The 19,008-nt window shown below is 51.9% G+C and overlaps 3 protein-coding genes across 9 annotated transcripts in view; 2 read left to right on the forward strand and 1 right to left on the reverse strand.

Annotated features, from left to right (window-relative positions):
- Window positions 1–679, forward strand: part of Dlec1 (DLEC1 cilia and flagella associated protein) — a 54,091-nt gene extending 53,412 nt beyond the window's left edge. For all 4 annotated transcript variants that reach the window (XM_074060018.1, XM_074060022.1, XM_074060019.1 and 1 more), the window contains one exon: window positions 56–679. In XM_074060018.1, coding sequence (XP_073916119.1) covers window positions 56–179 — 124 coding nt within the window. In that variant the 3' untranslated portion in view covers window positions 180–679. The remainder of the gene's footprint in view (window positions 1–55) is intronic.
- Acaa1 (acetyl-CoA acyltransferase 1) lies at window positions 452–10,652 on the reverse strand. 2 transcript variants are annotated; one of them, XM_074060026.1, is made up of 12 exons: window positions 10,104–10,633; window positions 9,844–9,937; window positions 8,893–8,950; window positions 6,940–7,019; window positions 6,599–6,641; window positions 4,692–4,790; window positions 3,523–3,603; window positions 2,091–2,281; window positions 1,738–1,917; window positions 1,443–1,498; window positions 1,191–1,336; window positions 452–844 (listed from the first exon to the last, which is right to left on the reverse strand). In XM_074060026.1, exons 1-12 carry the CDS (start codon window positions 10,290–10,292, stop codon window positions 769–771), a joined length of 1,293 nt encoding a protein of 430 aa, XP_073916127.1. In that variant the 5' UTR covers window positions 10,293–10,633; the 3' UTR covers window positions 452–768. The 2 variants fall into 2 exon arrangements, with proteins under 2 accessions (XP_073916127.1, XP_073916128.1); XM_074060027.1 differs by lacking the exon at window positions 4,692–4,790 and having other exon boundaries at window positions 10,104–10,652.
- A 549-nt stretch (window positions 10,653–11,201) lies between these two features.
- Window positions 11,202–15,957, forward strand: Myd88 (MYD88 innate immune signal transduction adaptor). Of its 3 annotated transcripts, XM_074060028.1 has the most exons (6): window positions 11,202–11,332; window positions 11,966–12,167; window positions 12,951–13,085; window positions 13,473–13,653; window positions 13,784–13,875; window positions 14,144–15,957. In XM_074060028.1, exons 2-6 carry the CDS (start codon window positions 11,999–12,001, stop codon window positions 14,296–14,298), a joined length of 732 nt encoding a protein of 243 aa, XP_073916129.1. In that variant the 5' UTR covers window positions 11,202–11,332; window positions 11,966–11,998; the 3' UTR covers window positions 14,299–15,957. The 3 variants fall into 3 exon arrangements, with proteins under 3 accessions (XP_073916129.1, XP_073916130.1, XP_020016544.2); XM_074060029.1 differs by lacking the exon at window positions 11,202–11,332 and having other exon boundaries at window positions 11,445–12,167; window positions 13,473–13,634; window positions 14,144–14,303; XM_020160955.2 differs by lacking the exon at window positions 11,202–11,332 and having other exon boundaries at window positions 11,744–12,167.
- Window positions 15,958–19,008: the final 3,051 nt, after the last annotated feature.

Consider the following 19,008-nt stretch of genomic DNA (forward strand, 5'->3'; position numbering starts at 1 on the left):
GGGCAAGGGGTCCTGCCTGGGGCCCTCCTGACCTCAGTCCCACACTGTCCCCCAGGAGCAGAGAGCTGTATGAGTCCACGCTGGTGGTGGAGGGCGTGCTGGGTGAGAAGGCCTGCACCCTGCGGCTCCGGGGCCAAGGCTCTTATGACGAGAGATACATGACACATCACCAGCTCTGAGGCATCCGTACCCCACAGCCCTCCTCAGCTGAGGGAATAACATGGCCCAGGGCTGCTTGGCAGGGACATGACCAGGGGCTCCATCAGCTCCTGGGATGGAGGAGCCCCTTTCCATGGCAGGGGTCACAGCTGAGGCCCTGCATCCTATGTCCCCAGAGCTAACACAATGCATAGGCCACACCACCATGGAGACCATGGAACAGAAGAATCATTTCTCAGATGGCAGAGAAGACCAGCAGGGCCAAAGCTGGCTCTTGGATAAACCACAGCTGTTGAGATGACCTAGTACATTTATTACATCCAATGTACCCCTCATCCAGAAGCCACTGTACCCTAAGACTTACACAATGGGCCTGGGGACTGGATGACCCATGCTGACTTTGGACAGGCTATAGGAGGCCTGACAGGAGCAGTCCAATACATCCCTGGCTCCTGGACTGTGTCATCTGTGTTCACATTTTCCAAATTAAAGTCCCTTGATTTGTCCACCTGTACCACCATAGGTGCTGGATGTCCCATGTGGATGATTCTGTAATGTCCCTGTCTGCTACCAGAGCAGGGCTGTCTGGGCAGCGCCTCCAGCAGGGCCTCAGTTCCCAGGGTATTCGAAGACAGCAGCGGCTCCCATTCCAGTTCCGATGCACATGGATACCACTCCATATGTTCTAGGGAATAGAACTTGCGTTGGCTGGGCAGAGGCCAAACCACCAAGGCCCACCACCCACACCCCCAGGCTGAACTGCATGGACCAGGGTCTCCTGGATAGAGGATGCAAAACCCGCAGTCCAGACCTGTCCAAAATTGGTTCCCTGACTGCCCACCTGGCACACAGTCCAGGCAGCAGATGCCCTCTATCGGCCAGGGTTACATTCAAGGCTGGCCCTTCAGGAAGATAGGGCTCACGCCCCTAAGTCCCTAGTTCGGAGTGTCTGTGTGCTCACCTCCCCAGGTCCCACCCCTCAGACACCCCAGCTCGGGCACCTCCCATGACCTCATGAGGAGCAGCCTCACCTCTTCCCGCGGCGCTTCAGCTCGTTGAGCAGTGTGATGACCTGTCGCGCCCCAGTGCAGCCCAGGGGGTGGCCCAGAGCCACTGCACCCCCTAGGGGGTTCACCTTCTCCAGGGGGATTCCTAGCTTCTCCACACAGTAGACTGCCTGCAAGAAGCCAGAGCCGCTGGAGCCTCTACTACACCCTGTCCAGCTGGCCCACCCACTCCCATAGGACTCCCAGGACCCAGGCAATGCTGAGACACAGACTCACCTGGCTTGCAAAGGCCTCGTTGATCTCAAAGATGTCCACATCATTCACTGTCAACCCTGCAGGCAAGGTATAGACCTGAGCTGACAGTGGCCCCTGGGCAGGACTCAGCATCTCCCCTGGGTCCCAAGTGCCTAGTGTGTCTGTCTCTTCTATGGTGTGAGTGGGTGCAAAAGGCCTTGGTATGGGTGCTAGCCTGCCCACCTTCATTCCTCAGCACCCACAGGACCAATCCCAGGGCCTCCCAGCTATAGGGTGGGAGGGAAATCCAGTCTAGGGTGTGAAGGAGCCACCTTACCTGCTTTTTGCAAAGCTACAGGGATGGCATAGGCAGGTCCGATGCCCATCACATCAGGTGGGACCCCAACCACGGCATAGGACCTCAGGACGCCAAGGATAGGGAGGCCCAACTCTTCGGCCTTGGACCTCCTGGCCAGCAAGATAGCTGCTGCCCCATCACTCACCTGGCTAGAATTCCCTAGGGGATAAATGATTGGGGTGAGGAGGCATCAGGGTGGGGCTAAGGACCAGTCCTTCCACAGCCACCTTGTGGAAGTCCTTCCACTTCACCTTGTGAAGTGCCCTGGTCAGTTCCATGCTCCCAGAATAGAACAGCCAGCCTGGCTCAGTCACTCCCCTGCCCAGGCTCACCAGCTGTGGTAGAGCCGCCATCCTTGAAGGCAGGCTTCAGCTTGGCCAGGCCCTCCATGGTGGTGCTAGGGCGGATACCCTCATCCTGGGACACGGTGATGCTCCTCTTGGTGCCCTTGTCATCGAGGATGGTGGTGGTCACAGGCACAATCTCAGCATGGAAACAGCCCCTGCTCTGGGCTCTTGCTGCCCTGTCAGCATCATGCACAGCCAGGCTCAGGCTCCCTTGGGATAGGCAGATTCCCCTCTCCCCACACCTTTGCCAGTACAGGAAAACATGCAGCCTTAAGCTTTGAAATTGGGGACAAGCCTGTTCTTGGGGGAACCCTAGTTGACTGCTGGAGGTTGCTCAGGACCCCCAGCTGTCCCTAGGATGGGAAGACATGCCCAAGGCCTTCTGGGACACCTTTGCCATTGATCCCACATGCCAGCCTCAAAGAAAAGAGCAAGTCTGGGAGTTATGCCCCCTCTTTGCAGTCCATCATCCAACAGGGACTAAGGTGGCTCAGTTGTCTCTGCTACACTAAGGGTGAAGCCCTAGGAATATTTATGTTGGGTTCTACAAACTTTCCTTTTCATCATACCACTTAAATTTCACCTGTTCTGCATTTCCATTTATCTAGAGTGACATGCCTCAACAACTTGATGTCTTTTCAAAGTCAGTGTTAAGGTATAAGGCTTTTCAGGAGATCCTTATAATCATGTGCAAAATACAGGTACCCAAGGACATTCTTATGATAAGGAACCTAAATTTTCCAACAAAAGTGCACATGCTAACCTGTCCTCAAGAATCCATGCAGGCTAGCAATCCCTGCCTGAGAGATACCACCTGAGATTATGTCCTGGCCAGGACACCATCCCTTCCTTTGCCGTCCTCTCTGTGTGGCTGGGATGGCCAACTGAGACAGCTGCTGTCAAGGCCTAAGGCTCTGTGTTTCTCAGATGTCAACCCCAGCCCCTGCCTCAGGATGCTTCCCAGCCCCAGGCCTGCCACAGATGCTAGGGTGACAGGTCTTTAGCATGACTGTCCCTATACTTTGGGCCTTTAGAGAAGCCAATGGCTGCCATGTCCAGATATCATGCAATAGCCAACAGGGGAAGAGGCCTCGCCCTCGTTATACCCCAATGACAGAGAGGGACCTGAGGCCCAGCGAGGGAGAAGACAAACCTCAATGTGGACAATTAAGAGGACCTGGTGGGCAGAGTGGCTCAAGTGGTAGAGCACCTGCCTAGCACGTGTGAGGTCCTGAGTTCAAAGCCCAGCACCACAAAAACAAGAGGACCTAGAAGAACCACAAACCCACATGGCGGTGGCCCTTACCACTTCCATCTGGAAGCATGACATTGTAAATCCCTCACTGCCTAGCTCTATCCTCAGACCATTACAACCTCATCTCCAGCCCTTTCCAGGCCCTACCCAAACTGCACTTACTTTTGCTGGGAGGCCAATGCAAAAGTGTCCTGCTTCTCTCGTGAAATGCCAAACCGCTCAGCCACGTTCTCTGAGGTTATCCTAGAACACAAACAGCAAATGGGGTGGGTCTGGCAGCCTCCCAGCTCTGTAGGCAGAGCTCTGGCAGCTCTGTAGGCTGCCCAGCCCTGTAGGATCTGGGCCAGGCTGTAGCGCTATGCTTGGACCCATGGGCCCCCAGGGCCAGTCCATTACCAGAGGAACTGTAGAGGTGGCATACATGTCCCTAAGATGGTTGTGGGGCACAGATAGGGAGTCACCATGCTAGACCAGGTACTTAGAAGCTTATATATACCACCCTCTCCAAGTGGGAGGTCACCTGCAAACAGATGTCTCTGGGTAAGCAGCCTCAGCAAGAGACTAGGGAACAGTATATGGCTCAAGCAGCAGTGCTTGCCTAGCAAGTGCAAGGCCCTGAGTTCAATTCCCAGTAATAAAGGAAAGGGATAGGAGGGCTAAGTGGGGCACCAACTGGCCATGCTTGGCCATGGTTCCCTATGCCCATGTCACCTCTAGAAATATCAAACCTAGCTACTGCTCAGTGGAGCTGAGGCCTGTCCTTATCCTGGGATTCAGAATCGCATGAGGCCTGCAGCTTGGAAACTGGATACAGGAGATACAGAATATAGACAAAGCCAGGCACTATCCTCCACAATCCTCTACCTCCTCATACATCCATGGAGCCGGGACTCTCTGCCCACAGGCACTGGGGGTGGCCAGAGCTCACTGACACCAACTGCAGACTAGGTGCTGGATAAATGTAAGCTACTTCCCATGTTGCATGTGACAGGGCCCAAGGTCCCTCACCTGCATGGTCTGTAGGCCTCCCACGCTTTGGAGACAGCTGCCATCATCCTCCCTGTGTCTGGGCACCTCAGAGGGGGTGTGAGAGGACAGGCTATGTTTAGAAACCCAGAGACTGATAGAGGACTTGGAAGCCTCAGGAAAGAGAAGTCAAAGACAACATCAAGACCCATGCCTAGGATCCCTACAGAGCTGATGACACCCAAAGGCGGTGAACCAGGTTGACACTGTCAGCCACAGAGATGAAAAGATTTCTCAGCCCATGTTCCAGAACAGGGAAAGAGCTGAGTGGGCACAGGCACACAGAGCTACATGTGGGCACTCACCCCATGGGCATCAGGCAGTGTCTGGCCTTCTTATTCTCTAGCAGGCGAGAAGTAATATTTCCAGGATTCCCTCTCTCAGACAGTGACATAGACTCTACCCTGAGGAGGAAAAGAGGGAACTGAGCCATACTACGAACCCCCAGGCATGGCTGGATATGTGTTAAGTGCTGGGGAACAGCCAGGGAGCCCCCAGGAAGTGCATTGGGCCCACTGGAAGGCATGGGCAGGGTATGTAGCCAGCGAGGCAGAGCTGTGGCTCCAGGGCTTCCTGCAGCCTAGGACAGAACCCTGTACCATGAGCACTCCTTGTGGCAGGGTCTCGATGCACCATGCAACTGCTAAGCCAGCCCAATCTTCCAGTACCCACCACAGAGTAGAAACCACACCCGAAAGCCCAGCCTATCCCCAAGGACACACAAAATCAGAAGAACAGACAAAAATCTTTAAAGCAGGCACAAAATTCATATCACAGAGGACTGTGACCTGCACAAAGCCTGTGGGACAAGCTGAGAGGAAGTGGCAATGACCAGTGTAAAGGGGTCAAAAGGACTTTGAGGGAGCAGAGCAGAAGCTCTCAAGAATGAGAACACGCAACTTGACTGAGTGCTTTCGTTCCCCAGCACTAGTGGGAACTGTTTTCAGGCATGAGTCTTTAGCATTGTTAGTCACATGACTCAGACCCATGTATCAGCTGTGTTACCACTCAGTCCTACATCAACATGGACAGAGCTGAGGCAGGAATCCCCATTTACCCATGAGGACCCAGAGGTCTGGAGAAATAGGGGAATGTGGATTGTCACCAGCCTGAACCCCAGATAGGCAGTCTGGCCCCAGAGCTCACTCCCAATGGGGACTCTCAGGCAAATGCTACTCATAGGGACCTCTAGGCTGTGATTTCAGTATTGTCCTGGCCCTGATCTTTAGTACACTAGTACCATGCACCTTAACCTGGTTCAAATTTAAAGTCACCTTAGGAGCTGTTACCCAAACCTGCTTTATCCCAGTAAGTCAGGAACATGAAGGACAACAAAGAGCAGAGAAGGCAGTGGCCCTTGCCTTGCCAGTCAGTTTAAGGATTTTGGCTGTCTTCCTACTGAGATGTAGGTCAGGACAACCCAGTGCAGGTCACCCCAGAACTGGGTAAGACCAGAAATGCTTCCTGTGGAGAAACACTCCTCCGAGGATCTGAAAGGCAGTAGGAGCCCGTCAGAACCTAGGCTGCTGGCCCGTGAGTCTGCCCAAGCCTCCGTTAGCCTGCACTTCCAGCTGCTAGATACTCCAGCCTGGGCCCTACTGCCCTTTCCCTCCCTAGAGGCTCTGCCATACACCTTCTACAGTGCATTCCCTCCAAAGATAGAGCTTTAGGGAGTGTAGGTGGAGTGACAGTAACCAAATGACAGCAGAGGTCTGTTTTTGTTCCCCAGAACTCTGTAGTCAGATGGAAGTTTCCACCTTGGTCCCGGGTGGGGACAGAGGCCAACAGTCCAGTAAAATGAACTTTTTTATTTTAGATAGTCAGGAGCTGTCCTACTTTCCCTACTTGCCTTTAGGGAACCAAAACTCCCACTTCTCTCTCAGCTGCATGGAGAATCCACAAGAACCACAGAAGGAAGTCTAAGTGCTACATTTACCCAACATGCTTGTCCACATTTCCAGCCTGACAGATTTCCAGTAAAGAAAGCCTGGAGGCCAACTGCCCTCTCCCACTACTGCTGAGATGTGAGCCATTGCTGAGGGGCCACCGTTGGGGGCCACTCCTAGGCTGCATTTGTGGGAGCACACTCCCAGCCAGCTGCCTCCAGGGGCTCAAGAGAATCCTGAAATTGTGGACCCTGAGATCTGAGAAGAGTAAAATTAGTTTGATTATCACAGGTGGTTAATAAGCTCCGACAGGAAGAAATTCTTACCCACAGGCCATGCCAATGTCATAAGACCCATTTCTGATGCCACCTGCAACAAAAGCACTTCATAACTATCCATGGCCAGAGTAAGTCTGTTCTGGGAGCAGCAGAGCCCCTTCCCCACCTGCTTACTACATGCAACTCAGTCCAACCTCAGAGAAGGAAGACCCAGGAGTGCCCTAAAAGGCTTGGGGGTGGAAAATGGGTCTTCCTCTCCTCCTTCTGTGCCCAGAGTTCTCTCAGAAATGCTTACGGCTGACCCAGCAGACACTGACTTACTGGCCTAATCCCACGGGGCCAGTCTAATGCTAGGGCATGGCCATGGACACTACCAAGTCACAACTTACCGGCTATGTTGGCCACTGCCTGCAGTCCCGAGGAACACTGTCTATTGACAGTGGACAAAGGCACAGTCTCTGGGATGCCACTGAAACAACAGGAGAAACAGCCCAGTCAGCCCCTGTCCTGCCAGGCTCTTGGAATGTAGGCCTGTGATCCAGGATCACATGACTTCTCCCATCAGAGGAAGCACAGAGTAGGGGAACAACTTGAAAGCCCTGTCCCTACCTGTGCAGATCCATGGGATGGGGTTGGGAAGCTACAAGGCAGACTCTACTTCTGCAGGTACATGCTGTCCAGGGCCCCAAACATGCCTTTCCATCCCACAATTCTCCTCAACTCAAGGCAAGGGAAACCTGTTCTGACCACAGGAGTCATTTCCTTCCTCTAATGACTCAATAATCAATGAAAATTACAAACTTCTGTGGTCCCCAAGGAATAGAGAAGTGGGTCTGTTGCTGGGATAGACCACTAGAGCAAAAGGCATGTCTCAAATATGAGGCCATCATCCACCCCCACCACTCAGCCTTACTGGAACCCACAAGTCTGGGTATAATGTTTTCATTCTCTCCCCAGAGCCTGTTTCCATTTGGAAAAAGCTTTGCTGGGTGCCTTTGTTCTTATACTTTTTTCTCTGGGGGCTCCCTAGGCTCTCATGCTGAGCTCAGGCCTCCCTATATAACTTTCCTTGCCCAACAGTACAAAAGATCAGGGAGATTTCCAGGCCCTCTTCAGTCCACTCAGAACTTCAGGGAGTGAACACACTGGGGTGATTCTGCTGTGCAGCTAGGCTTGGGAACATATGAGCTAGAGACTGGGCTAGGCTTTTACTAGATGGTTTCCTAGGCCTGTTGAACCCTCCAAGTACTCCAGGTACTCTAATATCCTAACACTTGGTTACCACCCCTTTATCAAATCCACCATGTTCTTACCAAGTTCCTACTGAGCACAAGGCACTACCTTAGGGATGCTGAGATGCTTATAATGGTGGTCCCTAGAGGCTGTCTGGCCACTACATACAAGAGAGGTTATAACAGTAGTGTCAGACAGCAAAGCCACACACAGGGAAGCACATGGCAGCCTTCTGGAGAGGAGGATCAATTTTAGCCTGAGAGCTTGGGGGAGCTTTGCCCCAATGGTGAGACTTGTATTGGGCAGGGTTTAGCCAGGGCAGGGAGAGCAGACAGAGTTAGCCCTCTACAGGGACAGAATGGGGAATGTAGGAAGGACAATAGGCAGACAGGCTGGCCAAAGGAGTAGTAAAATTCAAGGTGAGGAACAGCTGGCAGATGAGGCTAGAAGGTTAGCTGAGGATAGTGTGAGACCATGACATCTAGTCTAAGCCTGTTCCTCTCCCAGTTTCTAGGGGTTTACTTCCCTTCCTGTTCTAACTCAGGCTTATTTCTACTCCATGCAGCTGAAAGAACAAGAAGTGTGTCTAAATCTGCATGTAGAAATAATTTAACCACTCCTTTCCCATCTTCGGAGAGCAAGTGCTGAAGGGCAAGATTACCAGGACTGCTCCTGGGTTCCCCTTGCCCTGCATTCTGTCCCATTCCCAAGCCTCTGCTGATGGGATGGGCCTGGAGTTCTCAGTTTGCTCAACTAGCAAGGGAAGCAAAGTCACTGTTCAGCATGTTTTTGTGGTTATTTATTTGACAGGTGAGGATAGAGTCCATCCTTTCTAAGGATAAGCAACAAGTTGGCTTTGTATATTATCAGGCCACAGAGAATCTTTGTTCCCATCCCAACTCCCTGTGTGTCTTGGCTCCAACCTGAATAATACTCTCTACCCCCTCAATGTAGGGGAAAGGTTGAGTCAATAGAGCACTATCCCAAGAATTCTGGTTGCCTTGATATCTGATGTCTAAGTTGTCCCTCCATCACACTGATGATGAGTTTCCTGGGACCCGTTCAAAAGTCATAGTGACCAACCCAGGGCTAGAAGTAGGAAAGATTACCTCAGAAACTGGGCGATCCTAGCCATGATGGCCCCTGCTCCAGGCTGAAGCACATTGCCTGTGGACAAGAAAAGCCTTCATTCAATGCCCAGGTGCTCTGGGCACAAAGGTACAGCAGTGAATACCAGGGAAGAGACATTCCAGACCTCCCCTTAGGAACAGGGAGGCAGGCTCATAAGCATGGGGAGCCAGCCACACAAAAAAGTTTGCCCTTATCACACCAGCCCCAGTGCTGGAGGGTCCCAATTCCACTTGGCATGTACCCTGTGCCTCCAAAAACAGCATAGACTTGGCAGGTGTTCTGCCCTTCAAGGTAATGTGGGAATCTCTAGGCAAAGAAGTGCAAAGCTAATGGACCTGAGCCTGTGGGTGAGGGAAATGAGATTCTGAAACTGTACACCTCTCCAGAGTGTCTTCCTCCAAGCCCTGCTGTCACTGCAGAGAGGAGGCACCCCTGGGATGTAACTGGGTCCCATATTATGTTGTTATAGTCAAAGGAAATAAGTGCAGGGGTGCAAAAAGGAATGAATTGAAGGTCCAGGTCCTGTGTTCTTGTCCTAGCTCTGGGGACAAGTTTCTGACCCAAATTCACTGGGTCAGTTTCTCCATCTGTAAATGAGGTGTGGACTGGGTTTTTTTGTTTGTTTGTTTGTTTTTAAAAACACTGTCTTCTGTCTTGGCATAGATGGGATGTCAGTATGAGGAATCTTGATCTCTTGCCTTCTAAGAGACATTCCTGGTCTCCATGGCACTTGATATGCAGACTGTGCCCAGAGGGGTGCCCAAGTGTTTGGGACTGGGGTAGACTGGCTATCAGGGGTGCATCACAGTGAGCTCAGCGGGTCCATCGCCCTTCCCCTCAGTGAAACTCGGGTTCGGAGGTATGGGAAGGCTGAAGACACAGGAAGGCGGGGAGGGCGCAGCACAGGGTCTGGAGGCTGGTATGCTCACCCACGGAGATGTCCCCCAGCTGCTCCGGCCTCAGCTTCACATCCTGGAGAACCGCGGTCAACACCGCCGACAGAAGCTCGTCGGGGGTCGTGTCCTGCAGAGCGGTGAGCGTCACGCATCCCTACCCCAGGGAGACAAGGCGACCACAGCCCGGGTGCCGACCGCCTCCCGCTCCGGGAAACCGAACAGATGACCGGATCCCTCTCTCCAGGGACCACCTTCCTCCCCCTCCCCCGGGCTCCCGGCCCAAGGATTCTCACCTTGAAGCCACCGCGGCCGGCCTTGCCGATGGCGGTGCGCCGCCCGTGCACCACCACCACGTCCGCGGCCGAGGCCTGCGGGAAGCCACTGGAGCAGGGCGCGACCTGCAGTGCCGGGTCCGACTCGGGTTGGCGGGTCAAGTGGCCCAGGACTACCTGCAGCCTCCACATCGCGGTGCCTGGCCCCATGGATTACACTGGGTTCGGGCACAGGCCCTCGGGAAATTAAAATCTTGGCCAAGCGCAGGCGCAAAGCTACCCAGAGACATAAACAGTGCCCACAGCCAAACCGGAAAGACACCAAGGGACCCCTAAAGATCCTACCCACTCCTCGACACAACCAACCAAAAGCAGAGTTTGCCAGAGGACGTCCCAGTCGCGCGCTAAAGTCCGGCCCAAGACACCGCCTAGAAGCGCTTTCACCCAAAGCCCGGTCCAATAAGGATATGGATCTTTCTGAAGCCCCGCCCAGAAATGCAGACTAGTAGCCTTTGCTGCTTTCGCAACCTTTTGTAGCCAAACCAGAGGCGGAACCCCATAGTTTAGATTTCTTGAAATGAATTCAGCCTTCAGAAGGGAGCCTATCCTGCAAGGCCCTACCGTACACGGCTCCTCACTTTGCGGCGAGAACTGGGTTGGAGCGCTAAGTCCTGTTTCTCTTCTGTCCTGGGTCCCAGGACCCAAACCGAATGACCCTAATTACTTCCAAGACGCCGAGTACTGCTCTGACCGGGTTGGGCTGACACAGGAAATCTTTCCAAAACAAAGCAACTTGGGGGTCCCGGCCCGCGCGACAAACGGATTTTACAAAGGTCCTGAAGTGTAACAAACGCTCTGTAGAGAACACTCCACACTTCACCAATTTTACACCAGTTTAAGATGATCTCATTAGTGTTCACTTGCTTGTTAGGAAGGTTCTCTGCCAAGGCAGAGGGAACCCTGTATCCGAGAGCCTGCAACGTGGCTGACTTTTAGTAGGTGATTACTAAATACTATTGAATGAATCAGGGCTCCCCAGGTCTGGACTGTGTTTCCAGCCCTAAAACGCAAGACCAGGTGCTCCCTACTTCCAATTGGCAGGACCATATGTTTTTCTCCGCCCCAGGAAAATAGTCCTACTTTTACCCGGACACCAAAGGACAGGGCACCCTCTGGATCCTAACCCTGGGGGCTGGATCGGACCTCCCCCTTTCCAAGGCAGGGCCACCGGGTGCCTCGGACTCCTAAAGGCAAGTCGGCTTCGCAGTCCTGACAGCGCACATTCCCCTACTGGAGGATTGTGTGCTCCACGGTCCCTCAGAGGGCAGATGGGGTGCCTCCGCTTTATCCCCGTCTCGCCATCTTTAGGACAGAAACTAAGAACCTCTTAGCTCCTTAGCGGAAGGAATGTGACTCCAAAAGATCCCAAAAAGCAAGGCTGGTTTCCTACATAGCCCAAGGAAAGTCCTTCCCTCTAGGCCCGATACACCCACCACCACCACATCCTCGAGGGCAGACCGGTCGACAAACCCAGATCTCAAAAGGCATTTCTGGGTTCCCACATCCGCCTCTCCCTCGACTCCCAGGGCAGTGGGAGGGCGTCCAACTCGGCATATGTGCGCTGGGCCCAAGATTCTGGGCGAGGGCGGCGCTTCTCGGAAAAGGAAAGCAGGCGGGGCTAGAGGGAACCCTAGGGGAAGTAGGAAGCTCGGCAGGCGACGCGACCCGACAGCACCTGGGCTCCAGGGTGGCCCGCCATGGCTGCAGGAGCCCTCGATGCGGGGTCAGCACTCCCAGCCCTCTCCAAGTCCTCCCTGCCCCTGGCCGCGCTCAATGTGCGAGTGAGGCGCCGCCTGTCGCTATTCTTGAATGTGCGCACACAGGTGGCGGCCGACTGGACCGCGCTGGCGGAGGAGATGAACTTCGAGTACTTGGAGATAAAGCAGCTGGAGACGCGCCCCGACCCAACTGGCTGCCTGCTGGACGCCTGGCAGATGTGCCCCGGCGCGTCGGTCGGCCGGCTGCTGGAGCTGCTTGCCAAGCTGGGCCGTGACGACGTCCTGTTGGAGCTGGGGCCCAGCATCGGTGAGTACGCTGGCTTCCTGGTCTTGTACCCGGGTGGGGAAAGCTACCGTGGCATTCCTCAGCCGCCAGTCTTGCTTGGGGTGGAGGCAGGACTGCAGAAGCCAGCAGAGATTGAGAGGGTAGGGTTTCTGGTCAATATCCGAAGCATGACAGAGACAGGGGAAAGGCAAGGAAAGCCCTGTCATAGGGAGAAGTTAGAAGATGAGCTTAGGCAAAGGCTTTCAGGTTGGACTAGAATCTGCTTCTGTAGGTATCTGAACCGTGTCAAGCAACAGGACAGGTGAGGAACTGGAAGCTGATGGTCTAGGAAACCCTAGGTGCCTGGGAAACGCAGCCTCTTCAGGACTCACTGGCTTTCACTAATGGGCTTGCACAGTGGATACACCCGCCCACAGACAGGTGCACCTTGCAGTGTGGAAGTCACCATCCTCACCGTACCATAACCCTGGGGTTTGAGTACTTCTAGTACTTCTAGAGTACCCCTGCTCCCTGTTGTCTTGGATTCTAGAAGAAACAGACCTTTGTTCCATTCTCAGATGCCATAGAAAACAGATCTAGGACAAAGGGCTTCCCAGATGGCCAGAATACCACTGATATCCCTTTGGAAAGGTCAGAGAGAGAGTTCAGCTTCTCTGAGCTGTGGAGCTGTCCATGGAACCAGTGGCTGGAGAAGGCCCAGAGCCCAAGAGGGCTTGTGGAGGCAGGACAGGGACTGGGTCCTGCCTGTGGGTAGAGGAGTGAAGTCCTCTGGATAGCCAGCCATACCCTGTCTCTGCCCCACAGAGGAGGATTGCCAAAAGTACATTTTGAAACAGCAGCAGCAGGAATCTGAGAAGCCCCTACAGGTGGCCAGAGTGGAAAGCACTGTCCCACAGACAATGGAACTGGCGGGCATCACCACACATGATGATCCCTTGGGTAAGGACCCATTACTGTTCACATGGAGCAGGGAGGAAAAGGTGGGCCACAGTCACAGAACAGTGTGGTATGCTGGAAGCATGGATATTGGAAGCAGATGGGCTTTCTGAGCCTCAGTTTCCCCACCTAAGAAATGGGGATAACAATAGCCCTACCTGTGGGTTGCTCTAAGATGCTTACATAATGATTTTTCTGTGTCATCATTATCTCAGAGCTTCTCCCCAGGTGGGTCACCTTTTGTCTTCTGAGAAGGGCTTTGTCTGTGTCATAGCCTCTTGGGATAGGTGCAGGACCCAGGACCAGTTTCCCTTGGAAGGGGACTCCAGGCTAGCCACCTCCTGGCCCCCCTGTGGCGCTCTGATAATCACCTTTGTGCTCTGCACCCAGGACAAGTGCCAGAACGTTTTGATGCCTTCATCTGCTACTGCCCCAGCGACATTCAGTTTGTGCAGGAGATGATCCAGCAACTGGAACGGACAGACTATCGGCTGAAGTTGTGTGTGTCTGATCGTGATGTCCTACCTGGCACCTGTGTCTGGTCCATTGCCAGTGAACTCATCGAGAAGAGGTTATCTAAGGACCCAGAGGGTGGGTGGATGGGTGCGTGAAGCCAGATGCTGGGCCCCTTCTGAGGCCGTCCCCTGGAGGTATGCTGAAACAAGTCACCAACGTGCCTGCAACTTGCCTCCTCTCCTTAGGTGCCGTAGGATGGTGGTGGTTGTCTCAGACGATTACCTGCAGAGCAAGGAATGTGACTTTCAGACCAAGTTTGCACTTAGCCTTTCTCCAGGTAAGTTCAGGACTCCCCCTGGCCAGAGAGGATGGATAGGTGAGGACTTAAGATGCCAGCCTTCCCTCAGCAAGGGCCATGGATATACAGCCAAGGAAGTCTTGCTGGTGTTTGCACACACAATCATGTGTGCACCCATGTACTTTGTGTGGAAAATATGTGCCATGGTACCTAGCTGGTGGTAGGCTGGTGTTCTATGGGCTGAGGTCTGGGCCTGCCCACTATGGGGCAAGGGCTTGGTACCAGTGCTACACCCCTTGGCCTGCAGGTGCCCATCAGAAGCGACTGATCCCCATCAAGTACAAGGCAATGAAGAAGGAGTTCCCCAGCATCCTGCGGTTCATCACCGTCTGTGACTACACCAACCCCTGTACCAAGGGCTGGTTCTGGACCCGTCTGGCCAAGGCCTTGTCCCTGCCCTAAAGATAGTTCTTGGACATGGGTGTCTACATATGTTCATACTCTTCTGCCCCTGCCTCTTTTTGCAGTTCTAGGGAGCTCTACTTGCTGTAGAGCTCTACTTGCCTCTCCATTCCTAGTGGTGCCAGCTCCATAGACACATCTGCAGAAGCCAGGCTTCATCTGGACACCACAACTCATGTCTTTCATGGAATCAGTGACTAAGAATGGCACATTCACTTTCTGAGTTATCAAACAGGACATTGATGACCAGGGTCAGCTGGGACTAAATTGAGGAACAGCTGAGCCCACCTCTGAGGTGTTTTGACATCTTTGGCCTCAGTTTTCACCTAAGAAGCAGGTGTGGGAATCAGACAGCAGCTGTGTTTGAATCACTGCAGGAAATCTTTAAACATTGTTCTGGCTCTCCTAGGGAACACAGCCTTGGCTCAGGGAAAGCAGGGCTACATGCTGGCTTCTCCTGGGACCAGCTGTCTTGCTGAGGCAGCTGCTTCCAGAGTGGTGCCTGGATGCTACCTCACGTTCTCCTTCCTTCTCTCCCCAGGGCAGATGGGTAATCAGGCTGATGCAGGCAGAGAATCCCATCTTGAGCCTGATCCTTTAAAGGCCCCCACCCCCTATCTCATCTGCATCTCTGACTCCTTTCAGCTTCTGCCCCATGTCCAGTGGCAATAAGGCTTCAACTGAAGCAGTTGGGGCTGCTTTTCACTTCTACTACCCAGATGCCTGTGGGCCCAACTCAGTTATACTTGGCTCAGGATGGGATCCAGGCCCCTGGCATGTCCATCCCATATGAGCGCTGGAGCTGAGACACCAGGGTGATGCCATAAGGGAAATTTCCTGCCTATGCCACCAGAGAGATTTCCCACCAACTTTGTGAACCTTGATTGCCTAGTTTGTGGACAAGCAGCAATAGCACAAGAGCATCCTTTCCCCAAAACTTGTGGGCACATGGCCACATTTAGCCTTGATGCAGAGACACATCTAAGCATGCATACCCTCACACACATACACACACATACTCAGCCTCCTACGTACATGCATTTCCCTGGTGCAGCTCCCAGGGATGGCTGGGTGAGAAAGTCCCACCATCAAGGGGGCCTGTCTCCCTGGACAAAAATGAGGCTCTCGTTTCCTTTTTTCTTTGCCCTAATCATTGAAACCATCATCACAAAGGCCCCAACATACCAGCATTTATACTTTCAGTGACATACAGACAGAAGAAGAGAGCTACATGGCACCAACAAGTGAGCTACAGGTACAATGTTTTCTCCCAAGGCAGTCTGCACATTCCCTCTCAAGCTCTCCATCAGGGAGACAATGTCATGGTCCCAGGTCTCTGTGCTCCAGGACAGACCCCAGGCCTCTAGCTCCAGTAGAAAATGAGTCTCCTCTCCACCTCTGGCCCTACAGTACTGAGGTGACTTTCTCTGGGGTCTTGAGAAAGAATGGAGGTCGGTCTCTTCGTGAGCTTAATGAAGCACTTAGATGCCATGTATCTGGCCCCTTTAATGTTGGGCATTTTTAAGCAATTTGGAGTAAGCGTCTTCTACACCTGTTTTATGCTTTATGAGAACTTCAGTGAGATCTGAGAAATGCCCATGTTTGTCATTTGTCCTTTTGTTTCTTAGGTTTATAATAAAGACTATTCTATTTTGGGAATGTGTGTGTGTGTGGTGTTTTAAGGAGTTTGGAAGCAGTAATCTAGAGTATACCTTGCCGGGTAAAAGAAGCTGGCACATTGGGTGGGTTCCATATAGCTGGGCCCCTCTTTCTAGGCTCAGGCCTCAGCAGGGCAGCAGGCAGAACCAAGAATACTGTTATCAGTTCCAGAAGCTCAGGAGCCCACTTCCTCCCTCCAGGCTGGTACTCCTTGGGTTGTGCTATGGGTCCTGGCTCCACCGGATCACACGGGCTGCTCTTCCAGGCCCTAAAGAGTCTGGAGAATCCCATTCCATCACCCATCTCCTGAGGACTCAGCTGTGTCCGTGACATCTTCCATGGGACCATTTCTGTTGGTCCAATGCTACTGATCTATTTTTAATGAAAATTGTTTATTTTTTCAGTGTTTACTCTAGAAAATATATAGAAAAAAACCTACCTATAATTCTAATCCCAGAGACAAACTCTAGTTAGACATTTTAAAATGTTCAGACATCAATGACTGCAGCTTCTCCCTCAGTGGTCTATCTGTTTCCCTGCCCTCGTTCCTGGGTCACCTGGCTGTTTCAGATGCCCTCATGACATCTGAGAGGGCTCTGTGTACTTGGGCGGTCCTGAGAACAGAACCTTCCTCTCCAGGATGTGGGATAGATTAAGGAAAAGGAAAAGCACATGATAATTTCTGCCTCAGGCAATTTTACAAATGGAAAAGAAGAAAGCAAATGACTGCTGGCTGAGAGAAGGGACCCTAAGGTTCCTGGAATTTCCCCTTTCCTCAGAAGATGAAATCCTACTGGGTACCCTGTGGTTCATACCACCAAGGCTACATACCACCAGTGTGCTACAGCTTCAATTCATGCAGAAGAAATAGTTAAGATTTTTTTATATTTTATTATATTTTAAATGTGGAGCATCAAAGGACTCAAAGGGAGCAAAGTCCTCCCCACTGAAACTGCTAAAATGTTACACAGGTAGAACTGCAACACCTTAACCTACAGTGAATGCTATGCACAGAGCTCCCACTAAAATCTCCATACAGAGATACTCCCACAACACTATGAATAAATCTAAATGAACTTCTGCTTGACAAGATCCAACTTACAGACTGGAGAAGGATTACAGATGCCAGGGCCTAGGGATGGTGGAAGAAAGGAGCAGGTAACTAAGAAAAGACAGTGGAGGTAGGTGTTCTCTTCTGGATCTTTGTTGTGGTGTTACACACATTCACACTTGAAATAAAATGGCACACAGCTACATAAGCATGTTATAACAACGCTCTGCTCCTGGTCTTCATATTGTCATACAGTAGTTATAGTCCATGGTACTTCAGGGAGATTGTGTAAATGGTACAGGAACGTCTGTTAAGCATGACTTTGGCCTCTGGAAATTAGAACCCAGTGGAAAAAAATCAAAGCATGAGTGAAGAAAAACCAGAATTACTCAAAAGCCAGACAACAGAGCCCTGGACAGCAGACATGTTGGCTGTACCAGAGGCTGCAAGTCCTGCAAGCCTTAAAGACAGGTCTCTGGGGGCTAGATACCTTGAAAGGGCCTCTGGAGCAAATGACCTTGAAGTGGGCTCTGAAAGATGATATAATGGGTAGAGTAGACACCAAAAGCTAGAGAAAGAGATTCAAGCATAAGGGAATAATTTAAGTGAATGGGAAAAGAGTACAAATTGGTCAGTGAAGACTCTCAGGGTTTGGAAGAAAGGGTTGGGACCCTGGGCAGGAATGACTATTGAATAGGAGTGTGTGGAGGGTTAGGTTAGTGTGCAAGTGGATTAGGGAAGTGGACAAACAGGGTCATAATTTCTGCTTCAGGAAACTGCTCAAACAAAAATGAGAAAGGAAGTGACACTCGGCTGGCTCAGGAGTTTCTTTGTGGTCTCCCAACTTCCTTTTTCTCAGATTAAACTCCACTGGGCCCATTCTAGTGGCCTCTGTCCAGTATGTGATGCTTACAGCACATCTCAATTTGGAGCAGCCACATTTCAAGTGTCCAATTGCTACATGTAGCTAGTGGCTAATGTATTGGATTGAGCTGGAACAATCCAAAATGGAACCCTGGTACTCAGAATGTGGTTCCTGGGCCAGTAGCATCCACATCTCCTATTAGAAGTAAGAATTCTCAGACTCCACTCCAGACCCAGTCCATCAGATTCTGCACTTTAGGAGGTTCCCCAAGATTCACAGCTCTGTCCCACCCATTTGGGGAGACACCTGTAGGGTCATGATGTTTTGGTACCTGGAATTAGCATTCCTCTTCCTCATTCAGGCTCTGAGCCATGATTTCTGTCAGCACCAGCTTCATATTTAGACCTGAAAGAATCAAGTACAGAAAAACCAGAATGGCTGAAGTACCAGACAACAGAGCCCTGGTCATCAGATGTGCTTGTTTGTACGTATCTCCTTGTAGCACCTCTTCTTTACACTATAATTGATTAAGTCACATCATGCTACCCAGAGTCAATGAAACACACTGAAGCTATAAATCGATCCCCGTGTAATTGAGTGAGAAAGGCTGGGGCCACTTTGGAGAAGATGGAAGACCCTACCTGTGTAGGGAGCCTGTAAATTGCAGCAAGTCAGACACATTATATGAGTTCCTGCTTCAAGCTTTGTTCTGGTATTTTCACATATGTGAGCCAGCAAATTCCATTTGTTTAAACTAGTTCGGGTTGTGTTCAAGATATTGTCTGCCTTCTTCACATCTCTTCCCCCTTGTTCTCCATCAGGCTCTGTGCCTCAAGATATTGGCCTTTGAGGGTTACATCAGCAGGCTCCCTTTGCCCTCTGGTTTGCCTTTGGGTTGGGCCATGGCTGGTGCCAGGAGGAGATCAGAAGAATAATGAAGTCAGGGTGTTTGTTTCTTGACTCTCCTCTCATGGGGTCACTGAGGGATGACTAATCCTCTAACCAAAGGCTATACTGCTTTCAGGTAGCCTTTTCCTACACCGACCCTACTGGTTCCTATAGTCCTCATCTGTGCTCCTTTAGAGTTCAGCGTGGTAATGGTTTCCTGAGGTGACCAGCCTGGGCTTACTATACT

The sequence above is a fragment of the Castor canadensis genome, chromosome 17 (genome assembly GCF_047511655.1).
Source record: "Castor canadensis chromosome 17, mCasCan1.hap1v2, whole genome shotgun sequence".
In the NCBI taxonomy this organism is placed as follows: Eukaryota; Metazoa; Chordata; class Mammalia; order Rodentia; family Castoridae; genus Castor; species Castor canadensis.

Bases quoted from the DNA above. Each gene is read 5' to 3' on its own strand.
- Acaa1 (XM_074060026.1), bottom strand. From the start codon at position 10,292: ATGGGGCCAGGCACCGCGATGTGGAGGCTGCAGGTAGTCCTGGGCCAC. The intron at 4,791-6,598 runs GTAAGAATTTCT...TTTCCTCCTCAG, and splicing joins GACATTGGCATGGCCTGTGG to GGTAGAGTCTATGTCACTGT. The intron at 1,337-1,442 runs GTGAGTCTGTGT...GGCTTCTTGCAG, and splicing joins ACGAGGCCTTTGCAAGCCAG to GCAGTCTACTGTGTGGAGAA.
- Myd88 (XM_020160955.2), top strand. From the start codon at position 11,840: ATGGCTGCAGGAGCCCTCGATGCGGGGTCAGCACTCCCAGCCCTCTCC. The intron at 12,168-12,950 runs GTGAGTACGCTG...TCTGCCCCACAG, and splicing joins GGAGCTGGGGCCCAGCATCG to AGGAGGATTGCCAAAAGTAC. The intron at 13,086-13,472 runs GTAAGGACCCAT...CTCTGCACCCAG, and splicing joins CACACATGATGATCCCTTGG to GACAAGTGCCAGAACGTTTT.